Genomic DNA, 19,224 nt, shown 5'->3' on the forward strand with positions numbered 1-19,224 from the left:
AACATTTAATTTAATTTCTCAAAATCCTGATCGACCCGCGAACACGCGACAATATGTTTACATATACCCTTCTTTGGGGAATTTCAATGAATCCCCTCTCTGCATGTCATTTTCTTTTTGTTTCAAATTTACTTGCGGTTCCGGTACATTGGAACAGATTGTAAACTAAACACTACGCAAAAAAAATTAATTTCAAAAAATGCTTCTTGAACTTTAGGTTTTGTTTATTTTTAATTTTTCCAAGGATAGAGACCAATTTTCTAGATATTAAAGTAGTAATTTGTTTTTGTTTTGCTGCCATACAGAGAGCAAACCAAATTTATTTTGTCGATTTCTTTCCAATTTGTTTCTCTACAATTCTGATGAAAGGTTTTTTAGCTATATTTTCTAAAGTTTTTGTTCATTCTTTTCAGTATTCTGTATAAAAATGTTCTAGTAAAAGTATTGAAGTCGACTATATTTTTAATAGAAATATTTTCTCTTGACAAACCTCAAGTGGCACCCAATTGGTTTATTACAATTTTTTTTTTTAATAACTTATTTTTTAATAACTTATAACATAACACCTTTTCTGTAAATAAAGTAACTTGTTACTATTACTCTATGCACAAAGTTTACTAGTTTACTGAATAATCCAAAGCCTTCAAAAATATCTAATCTTAAATCCTCAGCTCCTTCCCTCTCTAATTATACTTATAGAGTAAACAGTCGGGCATTCCATATATAAATCCTATATGATTAGAAATTAAAATAAAAATGAATCTAAAAAATATTTTTTGTTAATTTATACAGAAAATACAAATAACAAATTGTGGATTGTTAATGGACTTTAGTAACAAAATATTTTTTATTTTTATTATCAATTCACTGTTAAATTTTATTTTAAGAATACGTTACTTACAACCATTATTTTAATTCTTGGCGTGCTGAACAATAGAATCTAAAATAATGCCTGTTGCTTAACAATATTCTGTACACACGCACAACACGACATCAACTAACTGTGTGTAGTCCTTACTATGAAAAGGGAAATCTTAAAGCAGTTTTAAACAATAAAAGGAAAATTTAAATTAGAAACACATTGTATATAGAAGTCTAGGTACATTATTTAGTTAAGTATATAACATAAACTAAGCTGCAAATAGAATTACCCTTGAATAAATTATCTTCGTATATTCATTTATATAAACTAAACGATGACAATATTTATTACCAGAATTTAAGGTAATATACATACTATTCCAAATTTTATTTTCCAAAATGATGTTTAAAAAACTGATAATACATTATTTATTTATTACAAGCAAATATATTACTAATCAAATCGTATAACCTTGTAAAGACCGTTTAACAAATATTCTTTAAACGTAATGCTGAATTTTATACCATACTTGGAATCACGTGGAGTCATGTGTGTGCAGTGATCTATTAAATACCATCTAAGCTCTTATATTACTGATATATATATAAAATAAACTTCGATGTATGTTTTTCACAACTACTGGTAATCAAAACAGACGTAACTGTTTCAGCTGGAATTCCTGCCCAAGGAATTAGTTCTGGTCGAGATAGAAATTTTTTCCCATTGAATGTTGTATTATTTTTAAGAAATTGTAGCGCTACAAACGTTTTATAATTTCAGTTATAACGAAATGAAAATAGACTTGTAAAATAAAAAATAATTACAATTATAATCGATGGCTAATTTCACCATCTGTTGTAACTTTTCTATCCCATAAAAAGGATGGTAATGGGATATGTTGTTTGTTGTATGTGCTCACATTTTTATATTAGCTGCTATTGGCGCAGAGCGGACCAATAGTTATTATTATACTCTATTAAAGATTACATTTTCAATTATAGTATTTTCACATTTTTTAGAAGAGATTATTTGAGTAAAATTTACTCATTTTTAAATCTGTTTCATTTCTTTTTTGTTTTAAATAATCGTCAAGATATTTTCAAAGATTATCTTTTGAAACAATCACTCATCACATTTTTTTTTTAATGCAAAAACCCCTAACTGACCATATTTAATACTGTTTTCTTTTCTTTTATTAATAATGCCCTTTTTTATTAAAAAAAAAACTAATAAAATTATTATTGTTTTATTAAAAAAAAAAACTAATAAAATTATTATTGTTTTATTAAAAAAAAAAACTAATAAATTTATTATTGTTTTATTAAAATAAAATAATAATAACTTTACAAAAACAAAAAATTCCTTTAATTTAACGTATAGTGAATGGTAAATTCTCTAATTATTTTTTTTTCTCCCCCGGGCCGGATTCTGCAGTTAAGTATTACACAGCCCACGGGTGTGTCCTTTACTCTAACGGGCCTCCACGTCTCGGCCCGCCGGTCGGATCTCAGTTTTCACCCGCCTCAAATCCACAGAGTAGAATCCAACAAGCCCGGCTATGTCGTCCCTGGGTTTCCACTCCGGGAGCCGGGACTCGGTCTTTGTGCTAATGCTTCTAACGGGGACAGCCCGAGTGGGGCATCCACGCCGGGAGTCGGTCTTTTTCGCTCGGGGAGTGCGAGAGTTCCCCTCTCATCATCGCTACCGCCCACTCGTGCAAGCACGTGCGAACGGCAGCTCCGCAGAGGGCTGTCAGTCATCCCCAAGCCCCCCTATCCATCTCCTAAAGAACACTCGCCACGAACCCTGCAATGGTGTCAAAACTCTTGGTGCTCCACAACTTGGTAGCGATGATGTTCTCCACACTGAGCGGTCCAGTAATCGCCGAGGAAGCTAGTGAGTGGTATTCTCAAATTAGTGGTATTCTCAAATTCCCTACTGATTAGTGGTAATGTAAATAACTCATTGCTTTTCGATAAAAATGGGTACCTTAGTTTGTTTCTTTACAGTATTAGTGTCACTCATTTGTCTATACCTGATGTACAAGAAACACCAATCAAGACAGATTTCTCTAAAAATTATGAATTTCACTACAAAACCTTTTCCTGTGGTGAATAAAGTAATACATTTAATCACCTGTAGTAATGCTGAAATCACTACCGTTTTGATGATCAATAAGCGAAATAAGACAACGGGAAACCACTTCATTGCTCACTTTTCCTAACACTCCTACCATTAAATTCTTGAGAATGTTTGTGTAAGTTTTGTGAGTGATTTGCGATTCATGTCATGTCGCATATAACCATTATGGTTATGGCATTAACAAGTTGCAAAGTTTACGCCGACTTTAATATAGTAATGACAATGATACTCCAGTATCTGATCTCATGTATGCCTAATTTTCCTTAATGTCTTACTGTTGTTTTTTTTTTTAATTTTAAACAAGAATAAGCTTTTGGTTAAATAAATAATAATGTTCTTTTCACATCCGATTTTTTCGGTTTTTCTCAAATTTTTAAGTAAACTGCTTTTTTACTTTGTAAAGAGCTACATTACTTTATTCAAATCATAAATGAAAACCATATAAATTATTAATTTCGTTATAAAAAGCTATCAAAGCACTGAAAATGTTTACTAATCTATTAATTACTGAAAAGGAAAAATTATTTCTACTTTCTCACAATTATCGTTTTCACTCTAACACAACTTTTTGTATTATAATTGATATACCACTAACAAAAAAAATTAATTACCAAGCTTTTATCTAAAAAATCTAGACTAGTTAATAAATTTTCTGTTAAGTAATTTTTTTTTCATATAAAGAAGAAAGTTCAAATATATCATATGATTAATTATTCCGTATTTATTATTATTATTATTATTGTTATTATCATTATTGCTATTATTATTATTATTATTATTATTATTCTACGTTGAATGTAAATTCATTTATCAGTCTTTTTTTCAATATAATATTTTGTTTAAAAGAGTTGTGGTAGAGAATTTAAGAGTTTATTTACAAAATAAAAAACCTCAGTATATAGAGGTAATTAAGAGTAGAAAAACAGAAGATGGAAAAATAAAAAAATAAATTCTGGCAAGAGTAATTATTTTATCAGAGTGTCTGAATATGAGAATATAAAAAACACAGCGACGGCTGTGGGTTGAGGAACTTGGATGAATGAATGAACGAAATGAATGAATCAATAGGCTCAAGATGGCAGTGGAAAAAGTATATGTAAATGAGGATAAAAGCTTTTCTATTACGAGAAGTCATTTACAGTTATTATTAATGGTAGTTGTTTGATATGATAATATAGCAAGACTAGTGTACTCGGTAGAGCACTGTATATATAAAATCTTTGTTATGTTCGGTCGGTTTAATATGTCCCGTTCTTTTAATGTGTCTCATGGATATTATATAAGCCAATTTATAAAATTTAAAATTACGATCTACTTATATTAAATATGATGTTATCAAATCGTGTTATTTCTTAAATTTATATTATAAAAATCAATAAAATTATTACTGTTTGAAATGATTAAAATATTACTATTTGATAATACGTCATTAAAAACTTAGATTATATAACATAATACTTATAATATAAATTTTTACAACGTGTAGACCTTCATAATTTTAATAAAACGGTCAAGAAATATAATAAATATAATCAATAATATAATATAAATCAGTATTTATAGAAATATAATTTTTAAAAAACAGAAATAAATTAAGGTACTGCGCCAATATATTACAAAAGTAATCAAAAATCTTTGTTAAAAAATAAATTAAAAAATTTAATAATTTAATGAATTTATTTGCTTACTAGATTTAAGAAAAACAATTTTCTTTTCAAAAGATTTTTGTTTGAGATTTTATTATTGAAAAATAAATAAAAACAATCAATAAGGAAAAACTAATATGTAGGATTGATAGTTAAGTAATATCTTCCAAAACTAAAACGTAAAAATGAATTTAAATTTTCTACGGGCCAGAATATGATTTGAATAATTTTTTTCGTATGTCAACGTTGAAATCCGAGTACGTGAATATATTTTTAAGTAACAATCGTTTTATCATAAATCGATAATATGTTGTTACTCACATCCATAATTTTACTCAATACGTTTTAATGAAATTACCACAAAGTATTTTTCAACATAATTATTATGGTTTTGTAATCAGAAGACCTTTACGTTGTATTCATTCAATAATTCTGCAAACCATTCCTTGAAACGATTTGTGAAACTTTGATGGATGATGTCAACAGTTTACATGCGTTGAAATACTTCTTCAATTTGAGGAAAAAATGAAAGTAGGATTGAGATGTAAAGGACAATGCAGTACTTCCTACTGAAATCTGGGCGACTTATCTGCTTTATTTTGAACAAGGTTATCGTGAAATAAAACTCCACTCTCACAAGAAAACCTCACTCACAGTTCTATTTAATCTCTGTAACTTTTTTAAGACTTCATCTTAACCGCGAAGACATTTTTTTCTGGAGACAACCGATTGGAAGAATGCTTTTCCGATCCCAATAAATTTCAGTGATGAAGACGAGCATCCAGATCTTGCTTTATCATGCATGCTTCAGTGTGCTTGCCATCGTTGAACAATTGATATTTCCATTTATCACACTTTCTTCATGCACTACAGTTAGTAGTAAATGAATGTCAACCCGGCGAATTTTTTTTCATTCAAAAAACGTATCACTGATCTAATGTTGCAAACGGCAAATGACCACCTAATGTTCCTAAGGTTTGGAGCTAATCGACCGGGTCTGACTAGTTCCAGACTATGCTTAGTCAAAGAGTCATTTCGTGTTATTAATATATGCAAACCACTTTAAAATAGAAAATATTTTCGAAATCAGGTAATTTGGATGTTAAACTGTTCCGACTATTGGCATAAAACTTAAAATTTAACGCTTCTCTCTAATGATAACTTGAAAAAATATTTATTTACTTTCTACTGAGTACAGACAAGGAACATTATTTTTCATAACAGTTAAAATATCAGAGGCTGCAGTTAGAGTTTCTTTCTCTGATTTCAATGATGTTCAGTTTCAAGAGTAAATAAAATAAATCTATCATTTGTAAGGCTAAATATCACCTGAGCAGTATATTTAGCTCAAGGAAAAACGTTACGGAAATATCAATATTCAATCATTTTTCCAAAAAAGCTTGACATCCCGGTTATTCATGTGAATCCTGACACTCCCGCGACGGAAGACACCCGCATTGTGACGATTCCGATTGCCACACCGTCCCCTCATCCTCCTTTCCTAGTCATGATGGGCTTTATCGGAGGTCGTCTTTTGGACCCTCTAAACCTGATAACACACCACAATCATCAGTTTGGCCTATTACAGGGTGCCACCGATGCAGATGCCTCGTGAGACATTTCTATCAGTGTATTTACATGGCTTACTATCGTCTTCGTACTACTTCTTCCAATTGGTTTTGGAAGAAACTAACTGGAATTCGACGACCTACTATAACTTACAACCCGTAACTATCAAATTAATCGATTCGCGGAAGCGCGATCCCCGCGCTTTCCTCAAACACCGAAGGTTTAACGCAAAAATTATTCCCATATCTAACTTTAATTAGACTACGCACTCAAATCATTATTTTAGTCTTTTAAACATCAAAAATATTATTCTTATATCAACAAAACAAGTATTGATCGCAACAACCACAATTTTATCCAACTTTAAGTTCAAATTTTAAATTAAACATATTTAAATATATTTTAATGTGCGAGTATATTCTCATTAATTTCCCCCACCATTGAATCCATCATTTTTTTCATATTTGTATTTTTATTTTTTGTAAACATTAGGAAGTATTACTTGTGTTGTGTTCAGTCATACTAACTATTAACTATTAATCTACCGGGTTGGTCTAGTGGTGAACGCGTCTTCCCAAATCAGCTAATTTGGAAGCCGAGAGTTCCAGCGTTCAAGTCCTAATAAAGTCAGTTATTTTTACATTGATTTGAATGCTAGATCGTGGATACCGGTGTTCTTTGATGGTTGGGTTCCAATTAACCACACATCTCAGGATTGGTCGAACTGAGAATGTACAAGACTACACTTCATTTACACTCATACATATCATCCTCTGAAGTATTATCTAAACGGTAGTTACCGGAGGCTAAACAGGAAAAAGAAAGGAACTATTAACTATTGGTAATTTTGATATCGATTGTTAAGTTTGACTCTATCTCACTTATTACTGTTATGTTTTATCTTACTTATTGTCTCATTTATTATTCTTATTGAAATCTCTTAGTACTTTTTTTTAATTCTCGTAGTCTACAATTTTTATTTGTTCTGTATCTACCACTGCATTGGTGAACTCTCATTATGTGTTTGTTCTTGAGAAGTTTGTATTCGACGAGGATAGTTTTCATTCTTGTTATAATTTATCAATCAATTTACTTAACATTTCAAGGTATGCAGGAAATAACACGTAAATAAAACGCAATAAAAAAAAGTTGTATTTAAAGAAATAAGTCCTGCTATTTCTGATTTATAGGTTATGATATGTACGTATGTAACGATTTCTAAAATATAAAGCCGTACAAAAATACGATAATATACACGTTACGTTAAGCTTTTTTTTTATAAATTTGTGTAAATTGTTTTTATTTACTGAACTTATTTATTGAATTTTATCGTAAAGTGTTAAATAATTCAACTGTCAGTACCTTAACGTTTCTTTTTTCACCTAACCTATAAAAGTAAAGTTTTCAATTACTACATTCAGTTTAAAGTAAACCAGGTTAACTGAAATATCAGAAATGTCATGTCTATGACATTGACCGTCAATTGAAAAGGTAATTGCTTTCTTTTGCAATAGTAGGTTCTTTATTATCGATGAGTTATTCAATAAAAATATACTTTTGAAAAAGTAATGGGATGTGGATTGATAATGTTATTTTAGATATAAAAAAGTGTAATTTATTTTTTAATAAATTGTTTTTCTAATTTCCGGTATTTCCATATTACAACCGTTTAACTCTGATTAAAAATTAGATATATTAGCTTATGATCTATAATTGGAATTATAAGTTGGTTCTTTTGATGAAAATATAAAAAAATAAAGAGGATTATATTATTATAAATAAAAAATATATAAAGAGGAATTTTAAAGAGAAAGAGAGTTTTGTTTGTTCGAGATAAACAAAAAACTACCCGATCAATCGTAACCAGATTTCGTCCCATATTTCTCGACACAACTTAGAAGGTTTTTAATTCGTCTGAAGTTACTTCTAATCTGATCACTGCTATCACTTCTAATGGACCTCTTCTTTCAAGAAAATTCTTAGGAGGTTATCTTCCATTTGTTTAAGGTAGTTAAACTTACTTTTCCTGTTCCACAGCTTGTCAAAGATTTGTTTATTTAGCTTTTTTTGTTTCTTATTTAAACAACCCCTAAGGCAACCAGTCCAGTAGTTGATCATCACTCAGTCACCTCAGGGTGTCGTGGCAGCAGCCTGCCCTCCCTGTCTATCCTCCTTTAGAGTCATTCTACCCCGGGGTCTCCCTAGCGTCATCAGGATACGCTGACTTCCTTGTTTATTTAGCCTGTCTGGATTCATCCTGTCCCAAGAAATTTAACCTTCTCTTCCTTACCGCTGTTTCTAGGTCTTCTTGATTTTGGTAGATCTCCTTGTTAGATTTCAATCTGTATCCTTCCTTTGTTACTTTCGGTCCGTGGATGCGCCTTAATATGTTTCTTTCGATCCTGAGCAATTTTTCGAGATCGATTAGGTGTAATGTTTCATCCCATAAAGGATTACTGGCCACTACAATTGTATAATCTCTCAGTTTCACGGCCTTGGAGAGATTCTTCTTATTGTAGATATCTTTGATAATATATCTAAACTTCTGCAGTTTTGATGTTCTCTCTGCAATTGATTTTTATATATTCCTGTCCTGCTCTCCTAAGTATTTAAAATGGTTGGTGGCTTTTATCTTTCCGTACTTAAGTACGGAAGGTAGTGAAGGTACGGAAGGTTTTTAAGGTACTTAAGTACCTTTTGTGTGACTGATTTTATGTTTGTCATGATTTCCATTTTGATGAAGGATACTTGTAGGCCTGCATTCTGGGCTATTTTTGTTAACTGTACTATTTGTGCTACTGTATCTTTTTTCGATTCAGCCAAAAAAGCATGTCATCGGTGAAAGCTAGGCATCTTATTTTGTTCATAATATCTTATATGTTGATCTTATTAAATATAATAATATATATTTTATTAAAAAATATATATTTTGATTTTATTATCCTTTGTAATAATTTAATAAATTATTTATTTAAATTATTTTTTTATTTTTTTTATTATTTGTTATAGAACTGGCGGAGGTAGCATGCTAGGTGATGTCAATATTTCTGCAATTTTGGACTCCTTTAGTGTCAGTTATGATAAACGAGTAAGACCTAATTATGGAGGTAAGTTTATTATTAATTTATTTTTATTGTTATTAATTATTATCGTCCATAATCTTAATGTTACGGTTATTATTATACTAATAATAATTATAGTTATTTCAAAATTATTATTTTATTATTAACAATTTATATTTTACATAAAAAATATGCTATACGTCCTTTTTATAAATTGTCACAAAAAATACTGAACGATATATCACATGTATAAAATTATTATATAAAAAAAAATTATAAATAATAAAAAAGTTAACAATTTAACAAACAGAAAATTGCATTCATTATTAGTTTATTAACGATTGTTATTTATTAACAAAAATATTTGCTAATTATAAAAAAATACATTTAATAAAATTTACAGTAGATTATTTATTACTGAGCTTTAATTAAAGCATAAGTTATTTTTTTAATATGTATTTTATCAGTTACTGTAATTATTAACTTCTGCTTTTATGAATTATTATTATATTTTTATTAAATTTTGCATAAATATTATGTTTTTGGGCAAAAAAGAGTTATTTTTATCATGTCATATTTTAATGCTTAAATTAATATTAACTAATCAGGAGTTACAATATCTGTTCATATTACCAGTTCGTGCACATATTGCATATGATATTTTAATACCGAATATGAATTTTCAATACGCCATCATTCTTATAAACTTAATTCATTTTTTTTTAATTCGGCCAAAATTATCGTACTTTTCCTCATATTTTTATCTTACTTTGGTGAACAAAAATGGAAAAAATTATTTCCTATCAACAAAAACCTATACATAATTTTCAGATTGTCAGCTATATATAAAGATTAAAAGAAATTAAATAAAAGAAACTACAAATACATGTATTTTAATCTGTAAATAGTTCATTTTTATGATTACAAGTAAATGAGAAAGCATGCCAACATCCTTATACGTGTAAAATTTTTTTTAAATATATTTAAAATACTAAAGATATGATTACGAAACAATAATTTACAGTTTCTTCTATTTTACATAATAAGGAAAAGTATGACGAATCGATATATTTTGCTTGGTAAGATATCATCAGATGAAGGAATTTTTTATGTTTTCTTATTTTTTATACATATATTTTTTTTATAAAATATGATTTAAATAAAAGAAACATCATACACCACACAAAAAGAGTAAAAACAATTTCAGATGCAAGATACGCCTACTTCCTACCTGAAAAAATATTTTAGCAAATCTGAAGATGTACGATAAGGAACGAAATATATCGATTGTTCATAAATATAATATAAAAATTTATTACCATCCTTCGAATGAAAAATAAAAGGAACTTTTTGTATTTATTTTTTGTTTCTAACAATTTTTTGTTTCTAATAATTTTAAAAAAAAATATTTATTATTTTCAACTCTTTTATTTTTAATTGCTATTAAAATTTAAAAAGAACAATCTTTTTCCATTGCGAATGTCGCTTTAATTTCATATTATAATACTGTCATCACCATGTTCGTAGTATGATTCTAAAAAATATTTTATTTTTAGATACGATTTTAATTTTTTTAGTAGTAGCAAATTAGTGATACGATCCCGGAATTATGTAATATGCAATTTACTTAAAAAGAATATATAAGAGCATGAAGCCAAATAAAATATTCCTCACAAACAAAAAATCCCGCAGAAAAAAAAGAATTTTTTTTATAATTTTATTAGTGGTAATATTTTCATCAAAGTAGTTGCAGAAAATTTATTTATTTATATATATATAAATAATAAATCTAAAAAAAAGCTTTTATTAAGGTATATGCGAATTTTTTTTTTTTTTTGAATACATCTTATTTCGTTTATTAATACAATTTAAAAATATTGTTACCTTAGGTGCTGAATATCCAGGTAAGCATCTGAAAACGCTTTCGAGGTATTTATCACCTTTTATTCAAGGTAAAGGTCGATGATAACCCTAATAAATAAAAAAAAAATCGTAAATTTTTTTTAAGATAAAGGTAAACCAGAATTTTTCTTATATAATCTTTTATTATAGTCTACGTAGAATTATAATTTTATTTATAGGATTTAATTATTAAATAAATAATTAAAATCGTACGAATAATTGGCAAATATCTTGAAAGCGCATTAAACTAATTACTTAGAGAAAATAGCGATTTAAAATACAAGGTAAAATTTTTCTATATTTCTTATTTTTTATTTTTTATTACTTATTTAAAATAATTATTTTATTCTAATTTATCGAACTGCATATTTTTTTGTTTTCTGCAGTAAAGTTTATATAAAAAATAATTTTGAAAGACTTGTTGAAAGTATTAGTTTTTTTTTTTTGAAAGCATAATATTTATTTACTTTTTGTAAAGATTTTACAGTATTTTTAGCATAATAATTGAAATATTAAGTAATATTATCAGTAATGATTTTTGTTTGTTTTGCTGGAAAAAAAAAATATTATAAAACAGAAACACTACGTAAAATATGTATGAATTAATAAAATGGAAATGATACAGAACCGATTATCGATGTATTATTTCCAAAATGAATATTTTTCATATATTTGGTAGTAGTAGACGATTTTTTTTTTATTAATATTAAAAAATATGTAAAATTATTAAATTTGTAATATAATGGATATTTTACACTCCTGATGATGACTGATTTCTTACATTAAAATTATATTTTCAAAAAATAATCATCATAATCTTAGTTGAATAGATAGTTTATTACAAACGAAAACATGCATGATAATTTTATATATTTATATTTATATATATATATTAAAAAATTAAATTAAAAAAGTATTCAGATGTGCATTACTTCTTTAAAATAAATATATAAAAATATTATATGTTTATTACAATAAGAAAAGAAATATATAATTGTAGGTAAGGTAGTACTACATATTAAAACTACTGATTTGAAATATTGATTTTGAGTTTTGCCCAAACACAATATGGCATTAACATAATCGTTCTAACTTGCGTGACGAGATATCACACGCGACAGTCATGATCCAAAGGGTTGCAGTCAACGATATTAAATAGGCTGCTGCAAATATTGCTGTAATATTTAGTATAACATCTAAAATACCATAATACTACAATAAATAATAAATAACAATAAATAGAACATATAAAATATAAAAGTTACATACACGAATAAATCAATTGAAAATTATAAAAATATATACTAAAACCATAATTCACAGAATTATACTAGAAATAATAATAATAGATAGAAAATAAAGATAATAAATAGATTTTTCATGATAAAGACTCACGATTTGAGGTATATAAATACTCGTATATATATAAAAACGTAAAAAAAAATCTATTTAAAATAAAAATCAAAAATATTAATCAAAATATGTTTTTTTTAAAATGAAGAAAAAAAATATATATCATGTTTTTATGTAATCTTAATAATTAAATAAAAAGATATTTACTTATTTGTTTCGTCTTCGGCATAGAAATTATTATAAAAATAATTTTAAATTCATCTTTTGACATAATTATTACTTTTAAAGAATTGATGAATAATTTAAAATTCATGAGAATTAGTAATATTATATATAACTTATTTAAATAATAATTAAAATTATAAATTTTCAAAATATGTACAATAGATAGGTTATAATTTTTTTATTCTTTTTTTAAATAAAATTTAAAAACCGATGATGAACTTAGCTTTGAAATGCGTGTCTTACATCTTATTTAATAAAAACAAAATTATGTTATACAGAAAATCAAGATTTCTTTTTAATTAAAAATTAAATGTAAATATATATTGTGTCCCAAAAGTTCTTACTTATTCGAAATAAAATTTTATACATTTAGCAGTTTTAAAACTTGGAAACACTAGTTTCCTCAGAGGAGATGGAAATTACTGAAGCATTTTAAAATTTGAGATATATCTGAGTTTAATATAGATTTGATCGTTTTAATGGGACAAAAATACTGATAAAAATTATTTTTTCCCGGTAATCAAATTTAAAATTCGAACTCTAGCTTTGTACAATTTACCATTATTCAGTTTACACAAAATGTAATGAATATCAAAGATATCTACATTTATTTTAATGTTTCAGTATTTAAAAACTACGGTAATTTTAATTACAAATCATGAAACTTCTTTATTAATTATTAATACGTAACTAATATTATAAAATTTTCTTTAAAAATTTCAAATACATTAAAATCAGAAAATTTCCAATTGTTTTTGTTTTCCAAACAGGGAAATAAATGTAAACGATTTCAATGTGTTGTAAAATTGGAGTAAAGTGTTATGGTAGTAAAAACGAAACGCAGTTCAAAAGTATGGCCTGGTAACAAAAGGAGAACATTGAAAATATTAAAGGTTTATTAAAGGTTTCAAATACTTACATATTTACTTCATTTCGCTACATAATCACCATTTCTTCATAAACACTATCGTGAAACAAGCATCTTCAAACCCAAAGCATAAAACTTCGCCGCCTTGGATTGAAGCCACTTTTCCACGAAGACCTTCAACTCTTCACTTTCCTCGAATCGTAGACGCAAACCAGTTTTTGAGGTGTAGGAAAAGATGCAAGAACTGGATGTGAGATCAGGACGATAAAAATTCTCCCATCCGAATTTTTGAATTGTGCATGCAGCCGTGTTTGGATGCGCTTTATCGTGAAGAACAATTTCGGAACTCAATATTCCCCGTCGTCGGTTTTAAATGGCGAAATGCAATTTAGAAAGTATTTCACAATAAACTTGTGATATGATGGATGTTCCAGGTTCCACGATATCAATGAAAAGCACACCCTTTCGGTCCAGAATGACGCCACTGCATGGATCGTTGTATCGTCTCAACATCGACTTACAAAATCCACGTTTCATTACCTGTGAATTTATGGGGAAAAAATTCGTCTCCCTTGTATTTAAAGCGGTCTAGAAAAGCACGTAAATATGTCATTCTGTAATCTTTGTAGCACTTGTTTAACATTTTCGTCATCCATCGTACATACAGTTTACGATATCCTAGATTATCAGTCACGATTCTCAACAATGTTTTTATTTAAAGTTCGGGAAATTCTAGAGAAAAATTGCTAATTGTAAATTGACGATTGTTTCTCAATTTTGCATAGACGCGTTCAACGAGATCGTCAGTCCAGACACTAGGCCTACCACTTCTCTATTCGTCGTAAACATTTAAATGGCCTTCCTTAAACTCACGATACCACTATCTCACTTCCTTCACTCGTTGCAGTAGACCCATATATTTTACACAACTGGGGGTGAATTTCAGCAGCATTATATTCTATTGCGTTTATAAATCTAATCGCTTATCGAACTTCACAACTGGCGCGAAATGTTATTACCGCACTCATTTTAACACACTATCTCGCAAAGGCAAACAACAATGAACTGGCGGTAACGTGGCCCAACAGACCACCTTAAAGCTTCAGTGGGCGAACCGATCAGTGTTACCAATCGCTATTTATAACTCATCGGCCCTCACTTTTGAAAAGCGCCTTGTACAAATAAATAAAAGTGATGAACCAAAAAAATGATATCTTAACAGAAGAAATATTGCAAAGTAATATTGTTTCAAATTAAGTCCATCGTTTTGGAAAAAAATTATTTCTACACGTTCTACTTTGATATTAATTTTATTTAACTGTAACATTTCATATCTTCTAATCCACATTTCCATTTTATTTTTTTTTTACTTTAAATAAATTCGCAAAACGTCATATTTTATTATATTCCCATATATAACAGAGGTTGAAGATATATTGAATAAACTACTCCTACATAAATAGTGTTAGAATTTGAACCGCTAGTAATTTTGGACAGGCTAATCGTATTAAATAATAGATTTTGTTTTATCAGTTTGTTTAAAATAGTATTTCCATAACATAAAAAAATATTTCAGTGTTCTCCTGTCCTTTCCCGTAGAGGAAAGCTACTGTTCCTAACTTTTAATAGTACAAAAACATCTACCGAAACTCAAATACTAATTACTGTCCTCAGCTGTAGAAATTAACGAACGGTATTGAAATTTAAAAAACCCTTGAGTTTAAAATAATTAAGAAAAGTAAGAGCTTATGAGACATACTTTATGGCTATTACTTGAATGAAATAAATCATTTTTAGTGACTTAAATCAAATTAATTTTTAAAATACAGATATAAAATTTTTATTAAGCAGAGAACTGAAGTTCAAATTCTTTGAATAAATGATCTGATTCCTATGAAATACTTTTTAAGTCCCCTTAAAACGATTAGAAATACCTGAATGTTAAAAGCGTCGAAAATACGTTAAAACCAGTGACACTGTAGCTTTTTTTAACAATAAACAGCAGTTGATAACAATATATTTCATGTATACGTTAATAATATTATAAATAGAATTTATAAATAGAAGAAGAATAATAAATATAGATTTTATATTTTTAGTGATTTAGAGGTTCACAGTGTTACACAACGTTTATTACATATAACATCGAATGAGATATCAAAAAATTTACAAATTAAGAAGTTTTCGAAGTACATCGTTTAGTCTGAGAGTTGATATTTAAAATTTCGCCCAAATAAAAGATAATCTTTAAATGTGACGTCAGTAAAGTTAGGCGTAGAAAAGATTTGGAGGATATAATAATTATTACTTCTTAGTAGTTAAAAATTATCCATCGGTAAAAATAATGTTTTTTTCGTTTATTAACGGGGTAAAATTTATAGACAAACTTAACTTCGATTACCATCAAAGAAAAATCTAACTAAACATTTTCACGCTAAACTCTAAAGAAAGTAAAAAAAACTAAGTTTCTCTTTGTAAAAGAACAGATTTAATTTTTTTTTTTGTAGGAACAGATAGCATAAGGGTATAACTAAATATCATTACTAATATCTCCATTGGTCGAAAAATTATTCTGAAGTTTTTAATACCGTTCTATATATATTTATTATAATAGCTTATGAAATTTACATGTCTCATTTTCATACTCATTCAAATCGCTGGAAAAATAATACGATCTCTTTTTACAACGAAAACAATATTTCAAAATCTATCACAACCAAGGTCATACATTTTAATTTCTTTGTCGTCCATTAAACGTAATAAGCATCAGAATGCCATTTTTCTCCAGATTCTCACATTTACTCATTTATTTTTGAATATTCGTTCTTTTTTTAATGACAAAAAAAGAAGTGATAAACCTTTTTTTAGATAAGACAATCAACGAAATCAAAAATTTGTTTGCTTTCATATATAACATATCCTCCTAAGTAATAAACAATACATGGAGTTCACTTTTTCATAAAGATGCAGTTTTTCATTCAAAATCTATCACAACTCAAATATAAGCAAAGGATATGTTAGCTTAATAGATAAGTATTTTCACTTTGACAGTATTAAATGTTTATATAAATATTTATACATAATTAATTTTCACATTGTTATGTATCAAAAAATTTATTCTCTGAAAGGCATAAAAATAAAAAATAAAAAATATATATATATATAACATACAACTCGCCAGGTTAGTGCAGTTGATCAACTCGTCATTGTAAAATCAGCTGATTTTCGAAGGTGAAAGTTCTAAGGTTCGAGTCCTCGTAATGAAGTTACTTTTATATGGATTTGAATATTAGAATGTGGATACCTGTATTCTTTGGTAGTTGGGTTTCTATTAACCACACTTGTCAGAAGTGGTCGATCTGAGTCTGTTCCACATTACATATCTACCGATACATTTACTCTCACACTGCACTTGATTTGCATCTATGTCAAGCCTGGCAAGCCGGTAGCATTAATTGCATTTACCTATACACACTCACCCAGACCCGGCACTGGTTGGAAAAAAAGAACATATATATATATATATTTATATATATATATATATCACACAGCTACCAAAAGATCAATGAAATATAGAAGAAAAAAATTAAAACGAATCTTTCTTTTTTCTGAATTCCTTTATTTGCGTACAACCAGCTACTATAATGTAGGTATAAGTAAGTCGTATGACTGACCACAAATTGAAAGAGGACCTGGTGATACTACTCAAGTAATATAAAAACAATAGCATAACATAACAAACAAACAATAGTGTAAGATAAATAATATAATATTTGATAGTGCCTTTGAACGTCCATTCAAATGTCTAGTCAATATTAACATTAAAAAAATAAAATAAATATTAAGTTTAAATAAAACAATAAACGAAAAAGTAACTTTGAAACACTCCAAGAAACAATAAAAATGAGCACTAAGCCGCCAAACCGGATCATCACAACGGGCCTTCAACAAGATCAAGTACACAGAGTCTTTTTAGTCTCCTAATGTCCACACTGTTATCTAGCAGAGTCAAAGCGAGATCGTTAATATGCTTATCCAACCTGGACACATACCTTGAAACTAGACGTCCAACTTCCTCTCGAACGTACCGAATACCTACGTAATCGTGGATCTCAGCATTCCTCGCGAACTACGACGCATAGGTTATGTTCCAAAGAAGTTTATTCTGAAACCGTTGAATGACCTCCACGTTGCTGTCACTGGCCGTTCCCGAGAGTTCAATCCCGTACGTCCATATCGGTTTAAAGAAAGCCTTGAAGAGCAGAACCTTGTTGGACAAAGAAAGTTGTAATCTCTTACCTAACACCCAGTACATCTTCTTAAACTTAATTTCAAGCAACTTTCCCTTTTCGTTAATATGATCCCTCCACGTCAAACGGCGATCTAGGTAAACGTCCAGGTACCGTACCGTACTGATTTGAGGTATCCTGACACCGTATAACAGAACCGCAGAGCAATCTTCCCTCCTCATCGTGACAATCACATGGCTGGACTTCGCCGGATTAACCTTTATCCTCCATGTACTCAACAACGCTGATTGCATCCATTACAATCTTTCATTAAATTTAGACATTTTTTTAAAAATTTATAAAAAAAATTTATCAAAACTTGTTTATAAGTTATCGTTTATTTTTTCTCATCATAATAATAAAGAAAACAAAGTAAAGATTTTCTTTGAAAAACGATTTTTGGATTTCTGTATAATAAGAAATATAAATGCTAGCTAGATTTTCATATACTCGTTTTAATTTAATAAGCATATAAATATATGTTAAATTGTAGAAGATAAAGATATTAACCAATCTTTTATGGTTCATGAAAATCGATTGAACAGCTCCTAAGAAACGTCCATGAATATTTCAAAAGACAAACCTAAAACCTCTACGGTTATATAAAAACCTAAAACAATATTTACGTAATATTTTTTTGAACATTCAAAACGGTGCTGAAAATTTTTGAAAACAGGTACATATTAGAAGAGTATAATCCGATATGTGGAAAGGTAATTTGTTTAATTTATACTACAATTCCGTAATTTTAATAAATTTCGTACGTATTTAAATTATTTGGGAAAATTACTACAATAAAACAAATTATACATAAGGAACACAGCTTTATTTAAAAATAAATGTATATAGATATTCTAATAAGTATTTATTATTTTATTTAGTTAAACAAATTGCAGCAAGTTATAAAACAAATATGGCTCCCAAATACTGATGTTTAGTTGTAATGTCATAGAGCTCTCCTTTTTCATCAAAGATGAATTTACTGGAGTTAATAGATCCGAATGTAAATGTTATTTTGATAAATAGAATACAACTAAATTTTACCGCGGTTTACAAGTAAAGAAAAATCGACCACAATCATAAAATGTTAACGCACGTTCATAAAATATTTATTATATACTTTATTGATTAAATAAAACGTATCGTACACAAAAAATAAATTAATGTAGTTTGTATCATAGTTGTACCGCAATTGTTAGAATTAACAATTGGTGTTTGGACCGATGATATAATAGGGTGTGATGGTATGACTACATAAGGGATGGTCGGGTTATGGAACAGTTAGTGGGGACATTGCGAAGGGGTA

The 19,224-nt window shown here is 28.2% G+C and overlaps 1 protein-coding gene across 1 annotated transcript in view; it reads left to right on the forward strand.

The window, feature by feature from the left end:
* Positions 1–19,224, forward strand: part of Rdl (Resistant to dieldrin) — a 497,648-nt gene that overhangs the window by 199,583 nt on the left and 278,841 nt on the right. The window contains exon 2 of the mRNA XM_075372468.1: positions 9,229–9,326. Coding sequence (XP_075228583.1) covers positions 9,229–9,326 — 98 coding nt within the window. The remainder of the gene's footprint in view (positions 1–9,228; positions 9,327–19,224) is intronic.

The sequence above is a fragment of the Lycorma delicatula genome, chromosome 8 (assembly GCF_047948215.1).
Source record: "Lycorma delicatula isolate Av1 chromosome 8, ASM4794821v1, whole genome shotgun sequence".
Taxonomy (NCBI): Eukaryota; Metazoa; Arthropoda; class Insecta; order Hemiptera; family Fulgoridae; genus Lycorma; species Lycorma delicatula.